The sequence below is a fragment of the Peromyscus eremicus genome, chromosome 8b, assembly GCF_949786415.1.
Source record: "Peromyscus eremicus chromosome 8b, PerEre_H2_v1, whole genome shotgun sequence".
Classification (NCBI taxonomy): domain Eukaryota; kingdom Metazoa; phylum Chordata; class Mammalia; order Rodentia; family Cricetidae; genus Peromyscus; species Peromyscus eremicus.
This window is the reverse complement of record NC_081424.1, coordinates 10,076,698-10,092,079: the sequence shown is the minus strand read 5'-3', so window position 1 is coordinate 10,092,079 and position 15,382 is coordinate 10,076,698. Positions and strand designations below refer to the sequence as shown.

At 45.6% G+C, this 15,382-nt stretch overlaps 1 protein-coding gene across 1 annotated transcript in view; it reads left to right on the top strand.

Moving 5' to 3' along the window:
* Positions 1-12,936, top strand: part of Ostm1 (osteoclastogenesis associated transmembrane protein 1) — a 30,360-nt gene extending 17,424 nt beyond the window's left edge. The window contains exons 3-6 of the mRNA XM_059272465.1: positions 226-323; positions 5,553-5,720; positions 7,926-8,091; positions 11,052-12,936. Of these exons, the coding sequence (XP_059128448.1) occupies positions 226-323; positions 5,553-5,720; positions 7,926-8,091; positions 11,052-11,107 (488 nt within the window). The 3' untranslated portion in view covers positions 11,108-12,936. The remainder of the gene's footprint in view (positions 1-225; positions 324-5,552; positions 5,721-7,925; positions 8,092-11,051) is intronic.
* The last annotated feature ends 2,446 nt before the right edge of the window (positions 12,937-15,382 follow it).

Below are 15,382 nucleotides of genomic sequence, written 5' to 3'. Positions count from 1 at the left end.
TTTTAAGACTCACAAAAAGTTTAAAAAAAAACAAGTTTGGAAACTAAAAGCGCTAAAAGCCTTGTGTATTTGGAAACGTCTGTTGTGTGGAGGATTTCGTGCTTGTTTGTATGACAAACTGTAAGGCAGAGAGAGTCACTGGGAGGTAAGTGACAGTAAGCAGTCTTGCCGAAGACCCCGACCCCTAATGTCCCCGGGGGCTTGTCTGCTTCATTGTCTTTACAGATTGCTTAACCAACAGCGGCGAAGACTTGTCAAATAACACAGAGTATTTCCTCAGTCTGTTTAACAAGACTTTGGCCTGCTTTGAACATAACCTTCAGGTAAGTTGTAGAAACTTAATGCACATAAGAGTCTGTAATTCTAACTTTTACAGCATTCAATTTTGAAATGTATTTGGACTCATAAAGGAGTTAGTGAACCTGTATTTCTACTCTGAGATTTTTTCTCCACTTGGAAATACTCATACTGCTCAGGACCAAGTGTGGTAGCACTCAGAGCAGTTGGCAGGCAGGCAGAGAGGCAGGCGGCTCTCTAGGAGTTCAAGGCTGCAGGTCCACAAAGCCGGTCCCCGGCCAGCCGGGGCTACACAGTGAGACTGTCTTTAAAAAACAAACAAACAAACAAATAAATAAATAAATAAATAAGAAAAAGGAAAGGAAATAAAGGGTTGGGGTTGGGGTTGGGGTTGGAGAGATGGGTCAGTGGTTAAAAATGCCAGGTGTGGTAAGCACACACCTTTAATCCAGCTCTCAGGCAGAGGCAGCTGGATCTCTGTGAGTTCCGGGACAGCCATGTCTGTTACAGAGAGAACCCCTGTCTCGAAAAACAAAACAAAACAATAATAATAAATCTTAAAAGACAGGAGAAATGGCTCAGAGGTTAAGAGGACTGGTTGCTGTATCTGAGGACCTGGGTTCAAGTCCCAACACTTACCTGGTAGCTAACTACCGTCTGTAACTCCAGTTCCAGAGCATCTGGCACCCTCTTCTGACTTCCTTGGGTACCAGGCACGTGTGTGATGCACATACATATACATGCAGACAAAACACTCATACAAATAAAATAAATAAATCATTTAAAAAAAAAAAGAAAGAAAGAAAATAGGGGCTGGAGAGATAGCTCAGTGACTAAGAGCACTGGCTGCTCTTGCAGAGGACCTGGGTTCAGTTCCCAGCACCCACACGGCAGCTCACAGCCGTCTATAACTCCAGTTCCACGGGGAACTGAATGTCGTCTGGCTTCTGTAGACGTCAGGCACACATGGTGCACATACATACGTGCAGAAAACACCCATGCACATAAAATAAGTTTTGAGAAACATTCCTTTTTAAAATGGGAGTAATTTTTAATTTAAAAAACCAGCAAAGTCTCAGGTAAGTATTCCAGAACTAGCAGGTGCTAGGCACTGATTCATTCAGCGAGAGCAGAGGTTCTCCAGACGTTTCCACATAATTTCACACCGTGTCGTCCCGTCCCGTCCCGTCCCGTCCCGTCGTCCCCCCCCCCCCCGTTGTCAGAAGTCCTTACTGAAAGGAGGACACAGAGGCTCTCGGATAAAGGGACTTGTGTGAGGTGAGGCACAGGGAGACACAGGAAGGGCCTTGGAGGAGAATTCTGCTTGGGGCCAGAGAGATGGCTCCAGGGCTAAGGATGCTGCTGGTCCAGCCCTGTGACTTGAGTTAAATCTTAGGACCCACATGGTGGAAGGGAGGAACCCACTCCAACAGGCTGTCCTCTGAGCACCACTTACACGCCACAGCAAGTGTGTGCCTGTGCGTTCTCGCACACGTATGCACACGCACGTATAAAACAATAATAAATAAATATGGTACTTTTTTTTTTAAAAAAAAAGAATTCTGTTCTGAATGCATTAAGCATGATGCTCCTATGCTCCCATCAGATATCCAAGCTGGATGATGCTAACAGTGAGGTGGGGCGGGGCTGCCAGCTCGGGTATTGTCTGACAGTCCCACTTAAAGCCATGAGACGACAAGAGTGGACAGTTCAGTGTTTGATAGGGTAGTGTGGCCTGTGGGAGCGGGAGCAGCGAAAAGACGTGGGGACAGGCTGGCACAGCAGTTTTCAGCATGGGGGGGATGGTCAGGGGTCCCGTGCCGCGCTAGCGCCACCTCGGGCAGTGAGTGTTAGCAGGCGGCTTCTCTCCAATGGCAGCCTGTCCTGGTGACAGGGCAGAGTGCAAGGGTGTCCTACAGACAGCCTCCCGTGCCCCTAGTCTGTGGGTAGTTGTGGGCTGAAGGGTCTAGCACCTTCCCTGGGGTGCTGTGGGTATGGTCGGGCTTCCTGAGCTGAAGTGGGCCCATGTGCAGTGTTTTTCCAGGTTCTGGCTTCAGCCTCGTCTCGCTGGGCCAGAGGGAAGGGTCCTCAAGGCCCATGGACGTGCCATCACCCTCCACCTTCCAGCCCCACTGCCGCCCTCGTTCCAGCAGCCATGCCATGTCCAGTGTGCAACTGTGCTACCATTTAGTTAACTAGCCCCTCCTCGTAGTGGTCCAGGTTTCGTTTGCTTTAGTGCTGACTGTTAGAAAGAACCGCCACTCACAGCCTTTTTGCACATCATGGTGAGTTCTTAGACTAAGAGTGGAATGCCATACCGAGGAACTGTACCCCCCACCCCACCCCACCACTGCCACCATGATTCTGCTAGGTTTGTGGTTTTGGCTAATGCACAATCGTTCCGTGGAAAGCCTTCAATGCGCTCTTTCTTGTAGGAGTTTAAGAGGAGACATGGTTGGTCACTTAGATGGTAAAGGTCACATTGTAGATTCAGGTGCTCTGACTTCTCCTTTTCTCTTTCATCCCCATGCTCAGTGGATGCCCTTGGCTCATGCTCCATGGTAAAGAATAAGAAGAGTAGAGAGCAGAGGTCATTGTGTTCTCAAAAGGACAGGTGTCTGCCTAGAAGGCAGAACTTGAGGTTTGCTGGCATGGAGCTTTTCTGTCATCTCTCTCTCTCTCTCTCTCTCTCACACACACACACACATGCACACACACACACACACACACACACACACGCACGCGCGCACGCGCACACACACACACATGCACACACGCACACACCTGCATGTGCACACACAAACACACACACATGCATGCATGCATGCACGCGCACACACACACACACACACACACACACGCGCGCATGCACACACCTGCGTGCACACACATGCCCTTACTGCAGGCTAACCATCCCTTTTCATTCACTAGGAAGGTCTGGGTCAGGAGTTGAGAAGAGAGTTGAGTGGGATCGGTATCCCTCCCATAAGAAAAGTCCAGTTTCATTCAGATGAACGATGCCATTTAGGCTGTGTGAAGTTGAGCAGGGATGAATTTTATTTGGAAAGAATAGGATAATTAAGTACAAATGTTGGTGACGAGGTAACTTGGGAAGGTTGGTATTTAGCTGCCAGTAGTTTGGCGCATGGGCTGCCGATGTCCCCATCATCCTCTTCAGCCTTCACCAGAGGCCTGGCAGTGGTTTTCAAAATTAAAAGACACCTTAGAAAGTGCTAGAGACCTTTGCTTTGTGACCACATACCAGGTCTCCTAGAAAGTTCTAGAAACCCTTACCTTGTGCCCTCAAATCCCTAGGTGGTCTAGTAACACCCCCACCCCTCACCCACGCCCCATCATCACAGCCCATCACTATTTCCTCCTCAGGGTTCACAATGACTTTTGTGTATTTCTTCGTTTCCTTTTTATTAATGTCTATTAATTGTATACACTAATGGGTTTTATTATGACATTTTTATTTTCTTCCATGTATATAAACTGGGCTTTGATTGTGTTCACATATCCTGTGACCTTCCTTGTCTCTCTTCTTTTTTTTTTTTTTTTAAAGATTTATTTATTTTTTATGTATACAGCATATGTGACTGCAGGCCAGAAGAGGGCACCAGATCTCGTTACAGATGGTTGTGAGCCACCATGTGGTTGCTGGGAATTGAACTCAGGACCTCTGGAAGAGCAGCTAGTGCTCTTAACCTCTGAGCCATCTCTCCAGCCCCCTTGTCTCTCTTCTACCTCCTATTGGTCCTCTACCTCTTCCAAAATTATTCCCCTTTACTTTAGAATCATATATATATATTCATCCAGCTGGGATGTGGCAGCAGAGGCAGGCGGATCTCTGAGAGGCGGGAAGAAAGCTATGCCATTTAAACTGTGACGTCAGACTCACGGTGGCCCAGCCGTCACATGGCAGAGAGGGAGGCTTTCGAGAAAGAGTCAGGAAGCCTCAGATGCTGGCGAAGCCTGGGGTGTAAGGGAAAGCATGTCAGAGAAGAGACAGAAGAAGGCAGAGTTAACTTGTTGAGTGACCAGGAAAGCCGGCAGGTGCATGAGGCCCCGGGGCTGCGACAGGCAGCTAGGTCATTCTCTTGACGGCAGCCGTTCTGACTGCATGGAGGAGTGGCTTTGATTCTCATTTGCCTGACGGCCATGTCTTCATGTATTTATTGCCACTTGTATTTCTTTTGAGACCTGTCAATTCATTTGTCCATTTATTGATTGGATTATTAGTTCCTTTAGAGTTCAGTGATTTAGTTCTGTATGTATTTCTTGCCTTCTCTAGGGAACAGTGGCAGAGACCCTCCCATCCTGTAGGTCACGTAGGTCACGTCCAACTTACTAGAATTCTCACCTTTGCCGTCTCATGCAGCTGCATTTGTGAATTCCTGCTAATTCCCTGAGCTGGTAGAGTTTTGTTTTTCTTTTTCTTTTCAAGACAGAGTCTTTCTGTGTAACAGTCCTGGCTATCCTGGAACTCACTCTGTAGACCAGGCTGGCCTGGAACTCACAGAGATCCACCTGCCTCTGCCTCCCAAGCATTTGGGATTAAAGGTGTGCGCTACCACTGCCTGGCATCTTTTCTTTTTTTTTTTTCTTTTTCTTTTCTTTCTTTTTTTTTTTTAAGAACTTTTTTCATATATTTACTTGAGGTGATGGGGAAGTCAGAGGACAGCTTGAATGTGGATTCTAAAGACTGTACTTGGGTCATCAGGCTTAAAGGCAATCTCTCTCTCTCTCTCTCTCTCTCTCTCTCTCTCTCTCACACACACACACACACACACACACACACACACACACACACACACACAGAGCCATCAGCTGGATTCATTGCCTAGTCCTATAGCTTTGTGTTTTCTGCACGTCCTCCTCTAGTAGTTTTCAGGTTTCAGGTCTGGAATTAAGGTCTTTGATCCAAAGTTGACCTTTGTCATGGTGAGGCTAGGGATCCAGTTTCAGCCTTGACATGTGGATATCCAGTTTCCCTGTACCGTTGGTCAGGAGGCCATCTTTTCCCAGGGTGTGCTGTTGTCTGTCTGGTGGCTGTGGCTGTGTGGGTGTATTTCTGGGTTCAGTCCAGTACTTTAACACGTCATATTGTCTTCTATCTGGGCTTGGGGGGGAGGGTTCAAATGGTTGACATGCAGAGGTACTGTATCCACAGAGGGTGTCAAATGGTTGTTGACATGCAGAGAAACCGTGTCCAATGTGTACTACGTGTCTCACATCTGCCTTTGTCATTTTAGGGGCGCACATACAGTCTTCTCCCACCGAAAAATTACTCTGAAGTGTGTAAAAACTGTAACGATGCATACAAAACTCTGAGCGCCCTGTATAATGAAATGCAGAAAATGAATGGGCTTGAGAATAAGGCTGAGCCCGGAACGCACTTGTGCATTGATGTGGAAGACGCAGTAAGTACTTTACTTCTGACGTGGTTCATATGTGCAGTTATTGGATGCACTTTTGTGTTCTCTTTTCTTCGGGGGTACACTGGAATATGCAGATGGCATCTTCAGCCAGAAAGCACTGCAGGAGTTATGGAGCAGTGAGGTGTTATGGGTCTGTATCAGACCAGGATGGACATTAACCAGGCTCCTCATGGATGAGTTAATTTGGCGTGTTTTTATTTTAAAGTAGAAAGTGGGTGTGTTTTCAGGGGTGTGGTGTTCTTGTGTGCTTACATTTCAGTTCCTTATCCAGTTGGTGCTGATTAAAGAGGTTTTACATTTTACTACCATGTTTTCAGAAGATCTTTTTCTCTTATTGTATTAATTTATATATATATGAAAATATTTACTCATGGTCTGCGGTGATATTTTAATTGTGTACCCCAATAAAGCTTATCTGAGAATTAGAGGACAAAGCCAGCCACTATATTAAACATAGAAGTCAGGCAGTGATATCACATGCCTTTAATCCTAACATTCGGGAGGCAGAGATCTATCCAGATGCCTGTGAGTTCAAGGCCACACTGGGAACAGAGCCAGGTGTGGTGGCACACACCTTTAAATCCCAACACTAGTTAATCGTGGCGGTCTGGAAGTCCATACAGACAGATAGGAAGTGATAGAGCTGGGTAGAAAGAGAAAATGATGTAGCTGGGCAGAGAGAGGAAGGGAGATGGCAGAACAGAAAGGCATATAGGCGTGGGTATACAGGAAGTGGGTGTCTTTGGAAGCTGAGGAGTTGGTGAGGTGAGGTTGGCTGTGGCTTGTCCTATTCCTCTGATCTCTCAGTTTTAACTGCAGTATCTGGCTTCGGGTTTTTTTTATTAATAAGACCATTTAGCAATTCATCTTACAGCGGCCTGTCTCCTCACTGAAATCTAGGCCACATGAGGACAAGGACCAAGTGTGTCTTCTCTCTCTTTCTTTTCTTTTCTTTTCTTTTTTTTTTTTTTTTGTTTGTTTTTCAAGACAAGGTTTCTCTGTGTAACAGTCTGGGCTGTCCTAGAACTCACTTTTGTAGACCAGGTTGGCCTCAAACTCACAGATCTGCCTACCTCTGCCTCCTGAGTGAAGGGATTAAAGGCATGCGCTGCCGCCGCTGCCGCCGCCCAGTTTGATCTAGTGTTTCTTAATTCATCCTTTAGTAGGTAGTACAATGAACCGCATAGTATGTGTGTGCACACGCACTTTCTTTTAAAGGGAAGTCTCATTATGAAGCCCAGACCAGCCTTGAACTTGAAGTGATCCTCCTGCCTCATCTCCTTAGTACTGGGATTACAGGCATGTGCCACATGCCCAGGATGGGTTTAGTGCTGCTTTTGTAAACCTGTAGAGACAGTGAATGTTGGGGGATGGGGAGCCTTTTCCCCAGTATATAGCTTGTTTTTTCACAGAGCACCACCAGGTGGCAGTCGTTCCCCCTGGGCAATATGATGCTTGAGAATTAGTTATTCAGGAAAACAAATCATTGGCTCTGAGTGGAGATCTCAAGGTCAAAGTAGCTAAGCTTTCTTGTTAACAATAAGTGTGACTATCAAACCAGCTTAGAGAGAACTGAACCAGGACAGTAGTGCTCAGGATAGTATAAACCACTTAGCACGGCTGCTCCTAATAGGGCTTTCGGTTCTTCTATCTCTGTCCTAGGGTGGTACTTGGTTAATAGCAGTCTCTCAGTAATAAATAAACTTTAAACAAGGAAACAGAATCTTAACTCTATTTTTATAACTATCCATTCTCTGGGAGATAAAATGATTGACGTTCTAGCATGTCTTGGTAATTATTATGTGTTTAGAATATGACGTTTTTGTGTGGTTATAAATTTTTACAGCAACTAGTTGTAAACCAGCTTTTTTTCCCTGGCAGAAGAAATTGTTCTCAATTATCAGTAGATTTTTTTTTTAATTATTTATTTACTATGTATACAATGTTCTGTTTGTTTGTATATCTGAACACCAGAAGAGGGCACCAGATCTCATTATAGATGGTTGTGAGCCACCATGTGGTTGCTGGGAGTTGAACTCGGGACCTCTGGAAGACCAGTCAGTGCTCTTAACCTCTCAGCCATCTCTCCAGCCCAATTATCAGTAGATTTTTTAAGGCTGTTTTAAAAGCTGGATATATATAAGACAAGTGTAATATCAAATAATAACCTAATATACATTTTTCCAGATGAACATCACTCGGAAGCTGTGGAGTCGAACCTTCAACTGCTCGGTCACCTGCAGCGACACAGTGTCTGTGGTGGCTGTCTCTGTGTTCATCCTCTTCCTGCCCGTCGTCTTCTACCTTAGTAGCTTTCTCCACTCGGAGCAAAAGAAACGCAAGCTCATTCTACGTGAGTTCCTTCCTGCATCATTCTTCTAGTCAGCTAACAGCCTGTGCTTAAACGGCTTAGGGGCACAGTGGTAAAGCACTTACCTGTGTGCACAAGTCCCTGTACTCCACATTCAGCACCATAAAGTAGGAAACAAATGCACAGATCCGTTTTAGAAGCAGTGTGGCAGCGCCCTTCCCTGCCCAGCCGTCTTGCCGGCCCTGTGTGGCCTCTCTTTAATGGTAGTCTATAAGCTAGCGTGAGCCGAATAATTTAGGTTGCTTAACTTTCATTTACTTGTTCCACCTGATAGATCTGTCTCCCTTGACTGCTTTGTAAAGTTCATCAGAACAAGAATGTTTCCTTGTTTACCATCGTATCACCAGTATCTAGAAATTGCCCGGCCGTAGTGAGTGCTCACAAACATTTGTTGAACTAAGAATATTGTCGTCTATTTAATGTTAGTATCATGCCTCAAAATACTATTCCTGTGAAGTTCGTTATGGAAAGAAAACACTGGGTCAAATAATGTCAGGCAGTTCCGCTTTCAGGAGGCAGAAGCAGGTGGATCGTTGCGTTCTAAGCCAGCCTGGTCTACAGAACAAGCTCTAAGCCAGCGACAGCTTCACAGTTCAACCCTGTCTCAAAAACAGACAATAAACACATACACACACAAACCCCAAGCAAACAAACAACAAAAAAAGAGAAAAAGGAAGAAGCCGGGGAGAAAACCATACAGGACAACCCACCAAACACACGCTACTGTGAGGAGAGAGTCCAGACACTGACGCTCACAGACGTCTCCTCCCCCTTCCCTGCTTTTCAGCCTCCTCCCTCTTTCCTTTCCCCTCCTCCCTGCATAGCCTGACGACATGAAGTTCCATGGTGTGGTTGAGGGGACGGTTTTTATTGTAGACATGAGAGAGAACAGCCAGAGGCCTCTGGAAGAGTCCAGAGCGGGGAGAGAAAGGAGTGGCCATGGCCAGGGCTGTCTGAGAGAGCGGGAAGGACAGCAGGGGAGAGAGAATAGAGAAAGCATCGTAAGAGAAGCAGAGCAGAGCAGACTGGGGGGGGGGGGGCATGGAGGGAGAGAGCACCCAGGCTGACCTGGAACTCATGGCAATCCCCCTGCCTCAGCTTCCCAAATACTGGGATTGCAGGTCTGCCCCACGGTGCCTGGCTCCTGTACTTTTCCTTAGGCTACTGTTCAATAAGCAGTTACTGACTGTTAATCAAGGGAGGGAATTCGGTAAAGGAAGAAGGCGCAGTGTGTGCCTCAGAGTGATGGCCCTAACCCGATCATTACGGCATGTGCAGCGGTGGGGGCACTTGGCGTGATTGCATCCCGGAGTAAGACGGCCTCAGAGTCAGGGCCATTGGAACACTGATAGGTGATCCTTTGGGTAGGAGCTTAGAGGATGCGGGGATTTGCCAGCCAGACTAGAGAGACCAGCAAGTTTCAGGTACTTGGGTTTCCTGGTCTTATGACCTTGCCAGTTTATTAAGTAATTTGATAATTAGTAAGAAGCAGTTTTTAGTAAAGTGAGTAGAAACCAAACCCAAACAAAAACTACCGATTTCGTTTGCCTTCCGAATCCACCCCAGGCTTAGTGCACTTAAAACCGCCCACTGGTCCAGGAAGCCACACTAGGGCTGTGGTGCTTGTCTTTGGTGTGAGACTTATGTGCAGGGCTTCAACAGGGCACAGAAACAGAGGGGCCAGGCCCTGCTGCAGCCCTGCTCTTGGGCTGCAGACCGTCAAGGCCCGCCAAGCCCAGACCCCAGGGTGAGGCACTCCCACTGTGCACTGTGGGTTTGACCTTCTCAAGAGCGAGACACATTTGCCCTTAAGGCCCGCCAAGCCCAGACCCCAGGGTGAGGCACTCCCACTGTGCACTGTGGGTTTGACCTTCTCAAGAGCGAGACACATTTGCCCTTAACTGTTGAAGACCCTTTACCTAGCCAGCTAGCCACGATTCTGTTTTGAACTAGTGGCTCAGTCCCACAAGCATCGTAATCATACCTGGTTGTTACGTATTTTGTTAATGGTGTGTATGTTTGTGCTTGTATGTGTGAAACACAACTCAGTTTTTTTTGTAAAGCATTTCTTTTTTAAGCTAGCGAATTCTTTTACTGAATTTTAGCCTCATTTATTAGCATATAGTATTAATTATATAAAATAAGGCATTTCATTGTGGCATTTTCAGACACACACACACACACACACACACACACACACACTATGGTGGAGTTTTGGTGCTATTCTTGTTGGGTGCTGGGTACTGAATACCCTTTACCACTGAGCTAGTTCCCTAGTCCCTCCCCCCCCCCCCCAAAAGTGTTTGCATGCATGTTTGAGGGCTTCACTGTGTAGCAGAGGCTAGCCTGGAACTTGGTATGTAATCCTGGCTGGCTTTAAACCCACAATCCTCCAGCCTTAGTCTCCTAAGTGCTGGGATTGCAGACTTTTTTTATCTGAAAATAGAGGAAATGTTCCTTCTTTCTGTATATATATTTTCCTTTTCTTGTCTCACGTTTTGCACTGATTATATTAGTGTCTGGTATTCAATAAGTGGTTGTTGTTTTGTTCTAGATCTTAGGAAAAATTCCTCAGGCTTCATGATTAAACATGTCTGCTGTGGAAGCTTAATAGACACTTCTGTCTTTTAAGGGGTATTTAGAGTTGGATTTCTAGCTTGGACTTGTACTGTTATTCTTTATCTACACATTTAAGATTGCATTTTCAAGGTGTGAATGCCTGTTTTATTTGGTCCTGCTTTTAACAAAGTCATGAGTAACCTCTACTTGGCTTAATTTTATGTTGTTCATAAAGGAAAAAAAAAAACACGTTAGGTTTAATTCTAAGGAAATTGGATCAAGTCAGATTCAGCCAATAAATAGACAGCTACAGTGGTTTATGTAGGTACTGGATAAGCCCGTGAGAGCATCTGAGTTGAAACACAGCACTTGTGTCTCCCCAGCCAAACGTCTCAAGTCAAGTACCAGTTTCGCCAACATTCAAGAAAATGCCACCTGAAACCTGCAAAATGGGGACTCGACCTCCCATCGCGTGAGTCAGGAAGAAGATGAACCAGGATCTGACAAATCACCTTCTTATGAAATGCCAGGGTTGCAGATTTATAATTTATTCTGAATGACAGTTTTCAGATTTCCCTTTCCTGTATTTTTAATTTCCAAGCATAGCAGTGTTACGTATTTTCAGGTATGTGCATAGAGTAACCTTTGAGGACTGTGTTTTCGCAGGCACACGACTGCTTACACTTCTGATGTCTCCTCATTGACACAAGTGAACAAACACAAGCATTTATGTAGTGGTCATGGATCGCTGACCTCGAGATAGAAGTAGACTTGCCAAATGGGAGCAGGCCCAAGGATTAACTTAAATGACTTCCCACTGCAGTATTATTGCTTATGTACATATCTAAATATTTAATATATCATACATTAAAATAATGTACTCTCTAGTTTCCCTTAAGTCATTTTTGAAACCACTAATTACAAACCTCCTTAACAATTTTCAGAAGCGATGAGCCACATTATACATTTATCTTTGTGAAAAGATTTATGGTAACGGGTTTTCTTACTTGACTTTTATAAATAGTATTTTACATCTTATTTTTGCCTTTATTTCCTAAGTAATTTAAAATCACTGGACTGCTTTATTAGCTTCAGGACAAGATGGATTCATTTTATGCCGTGGATTTGCATTGTGAATTTCACTAAATTATTTAGCAACTTACAACTTACTCTTTGAATGAAATGTAGCACAGGTGTGTCATACTGTATTTAAATTGTGGTTTTTAATGAAAATTTCATCTTGGAATATTTGGAGAGTTGGGGAGAGATGAAGGAGGAATACAGGAGCGTGAAGCTCAGGGAGCGGGCAGGGTCCTGAGTGGATGCTCACGGAGAAAGGCCCCGCCTGGTTTATACTGGAGGTGAACTGGATGACAGACTCACTCAGGAAGCGCTTCAGCTAAGGCGATATCCCTCCAATTATGTAAAGGATGAAAGGGACATGACCGAAATGAATACACATTTCCCTGTCAGAAAGCAAGGTCTACTTTGGAATATTTTCAGCAACCTTTAAAACAGTGTTTCATTTCAGGAGCATTCAGTTTTATTTCTCAGGATATAAGAGCTGATGATTTTGTTGGTTAATTCTTTGTTTCTCGGTAGGAACAGGCTTTGTTTTAAAGGTTGTAAAAGGTGTTTAAAGGTCCTCTGTCTGACTGCTTAAGGAAGTGTGAGTCCTTCACAGACTGTAGTACGCTCTGGAAGGAGACAGGAGTTGTTTCCTGTTTTTAAATTTTTACCACACACGCAGAATGTGAGAGCAGGCTGACCCTTGGGTGTGTGACAGTCAGATGACCCTGTCCCAGCTCTTCCGGGCTGCTGTGATCCGCTTAAATGTGCTGACACTGTTCCTGCTGCTGTTACTAAGGTCACGCGGTTGAGGGCCGTTGAAAGCAGTCTTCATTAATGCAGATAAAACCAGTTTACATGTGCAAAGTTAGCAAAGTAACGTATTTGAATTGTGAGTAGTGAGTCCTGGAGCACCGTTCAATACTGCTGTATAAACCATTGCTTTTGAATAAAAAGCTAATGAGCACTTTGACAATTCAGCCTTTACTGTTTTTGTCCTAAGGTCTTTGCTCTCTAGAAGTTGCATCAGAAATAGATTTGAAAAATATATGTTAAGAGCTCTACTGAAGTGCAGAAGAACTTTGTATTGTGGTCATATGAAAAATGTACATAGTTCTGAATACTGAGCACATAGGGTTATGTGTATGCACAAGAAAACCTTTTTTCTTATGCTTTACAATAAAGGAAATAACAAGGAAATTGTAGTGCTGTAATTGAATTTTTATTCTCTTAATTTATTAGTATCATTGAGGCAGGGTGTCACTGTGAGGCCTGGCTGCTCTGGAACTCACTCTGTAGCCAGGCCTTGAACTCATAGAGACCCGCCTGCCTCTGCCTCCCGAGCACTGATATTGAAGGCGTGCGCCACTACAGCCAGCTGAAATTGGATTCTTAATTCATGTAAACAACTTGAGATAGAACATCACTCCTTAGCTTTTCTGGTTTTGAGTTTTGTTGCTTATCTAATTAATAATTTTACTGTGGATAAAGTATACCTTGGAATTTTGGGCGCTGTATTTGAGAGGTAAAAATAACATTTTTCTGAAACACTCTCTAAAGTCAGTGTCGTGGCAGATGAAGGTTGAGTTGAGCCTTGTGTGTATTCAGCAAGCACTCTATCACCAAGCTCTACTCTAGCCCTGGAGCACAACTCTAAATCAATGAATAACCCGAGAATTTAGTTGGCAAATGTTAATGTTGTTATAGCCAATATTTTCCCGTGTTTCATGGAAGTGCTGTACTTTGATTTTTTTTAATTCTTAATATACTTTAAAAAAAATCTATTTTGGGGGGATGGGAAGGATGCATGCTGCAGCATGCATGTAGGGCTGCAGCATGCATGTATGGCTGCAGCATGCATGTAGGCTGGAGGACAACTTGTAGTTTTTCTTCCACCATGTGAGTCTTGGCGATTGAAGTCAGGCATCAGGTGTGGTGGCTGTGGGGGCCCACAGAGGCTCCCTAGTAAGACCTTACTCAGGGTCAGAGAATCTGAGCTTGCTTTACCCAGCAGGGCTGCATAATGGGATGATTTGGTCACGGGCATGGTTACCAGGTGTTTTGAAGGGTCCACACTTTGGCTGTACATTGTGCTTTGATCTTGAAAGGGGAAGGTATAAAAGCCCATTAGAATAAACCTTGAGACGACTGAGTATTGACCCAGGGCCCTCCCAAAGCTATCCTGTGTCTCTGTCTTTTCTCTCTGTCTACATCTATTTCTATCTAATCTAATCTATCTAATCTAATCTATCTATTTCTATCGAATACTTCCTCATTCCTCTCTCTCCCCTTAAGAACCCTTCGACAGACAGGTCGGAGCCGGTCTTCCACATATGGCACCTGGATGTGGAACTTGGTTATGGAGGGTAAAGAGAAGGAACACCGCACATTAAGTGGGCTTGCTCAAAAATTAATTGGAATGCAGTAATTTTCTTTTTGGGGAGTAAAGTTGTAAATATAGAACAGAGTAATAGTTGACATCTGTTTAAAGATATTTTAAAAATAGCCAGAGGAACTAAAGTTAGGCTGCAGCAAGTCTCTCTCTCTCTCTCTCTCTCTCTCTCTCTCTCTCTCTCTCTCTCTTTAAGTTAGGTCTGAGAAATACAGGCTTTAGGTATAGGGATATTATGAAGGCTTAATAGACAGTAACGTAGGGTAGAATAGAATTTCTCCAGTGTGGGACCTAGGACACAGAAAGCAGTGTCCGGGACCGAGCAGCCACTGCAGACTTAGCAGTCGGAGGATAAGCAGCAGCTTCAGAAGCCCCCACTGCAAGCCGCAGCAGGGAGAGCAGTGGCTGCCCTAGCATAGGCACCGATGAAACCCGAGGGGCATCGTTTCCTCACAGGCAGCAGGCCCCAGAAGAGCCAGCTGGAGCCGCAAGGGTCTGTGTGCTTTCTGCTTTGAAGGAGCCAAGAACGCAGCCAGCCAAGGTGTTTGTGAGAACGTGACCGAAGGCTATGCTCTTGACGAGTGGAGCAAAGATGCCATGAGAGAGGCTTCGGACCCCAGCAGCTGGAGCAGGTCTGTCACCGGGAGCCAGAGGCCCCGTGTCAGAGCCAAGCGAGGGATGCCCCGGGAGAGCATGGGCAGAGGGCAGAGCAAGCAGCTGGAGGGCGAGTGCACAGGGTGCCGTGGTGGCTGTGCTAGAGACAAAGCATCCAGAGAAAGATACCCACCAGGTGGGCACCGGGCAGGCCAGGGAGCAGGCGCCTCCAAGGCATGGAAAGTCAGGCGGAGGTTTTGAGCACAGGGCCTGAGTCCCTAGCAGCAGCAGCAGCAGCAGCAGCAGCAGCAGCAGCAGCAGCAGCAGCGGAACTGCTGAATGAGGCAGAGCCCAGGCTGAATGCTAGAGATGTGCTAGAACTCAGGCCTGCCCAAGCTCCCAGCGGCAGGGTGGGTGAGGCGGAGCCTTGGGGCTGCCCTGAGCGTGTTGGGCTGAGCAAGCAAGGCAGCACACGGGGGAAGGCCACCACAGAGCAGTTAACGGGACTCAGTGTGACGGAATTTTCCCAAGGGCCTGCCCTGAGAAAATCCTTTCCAGGGTCCTGAGGAAGACACTACATCCAGCGGGGGTGAGGTGAAAGGCTGTTAATCTGAGGGAAAAGAATCTATATACACCATGCCCTTTTGTCCGTTTATTTTA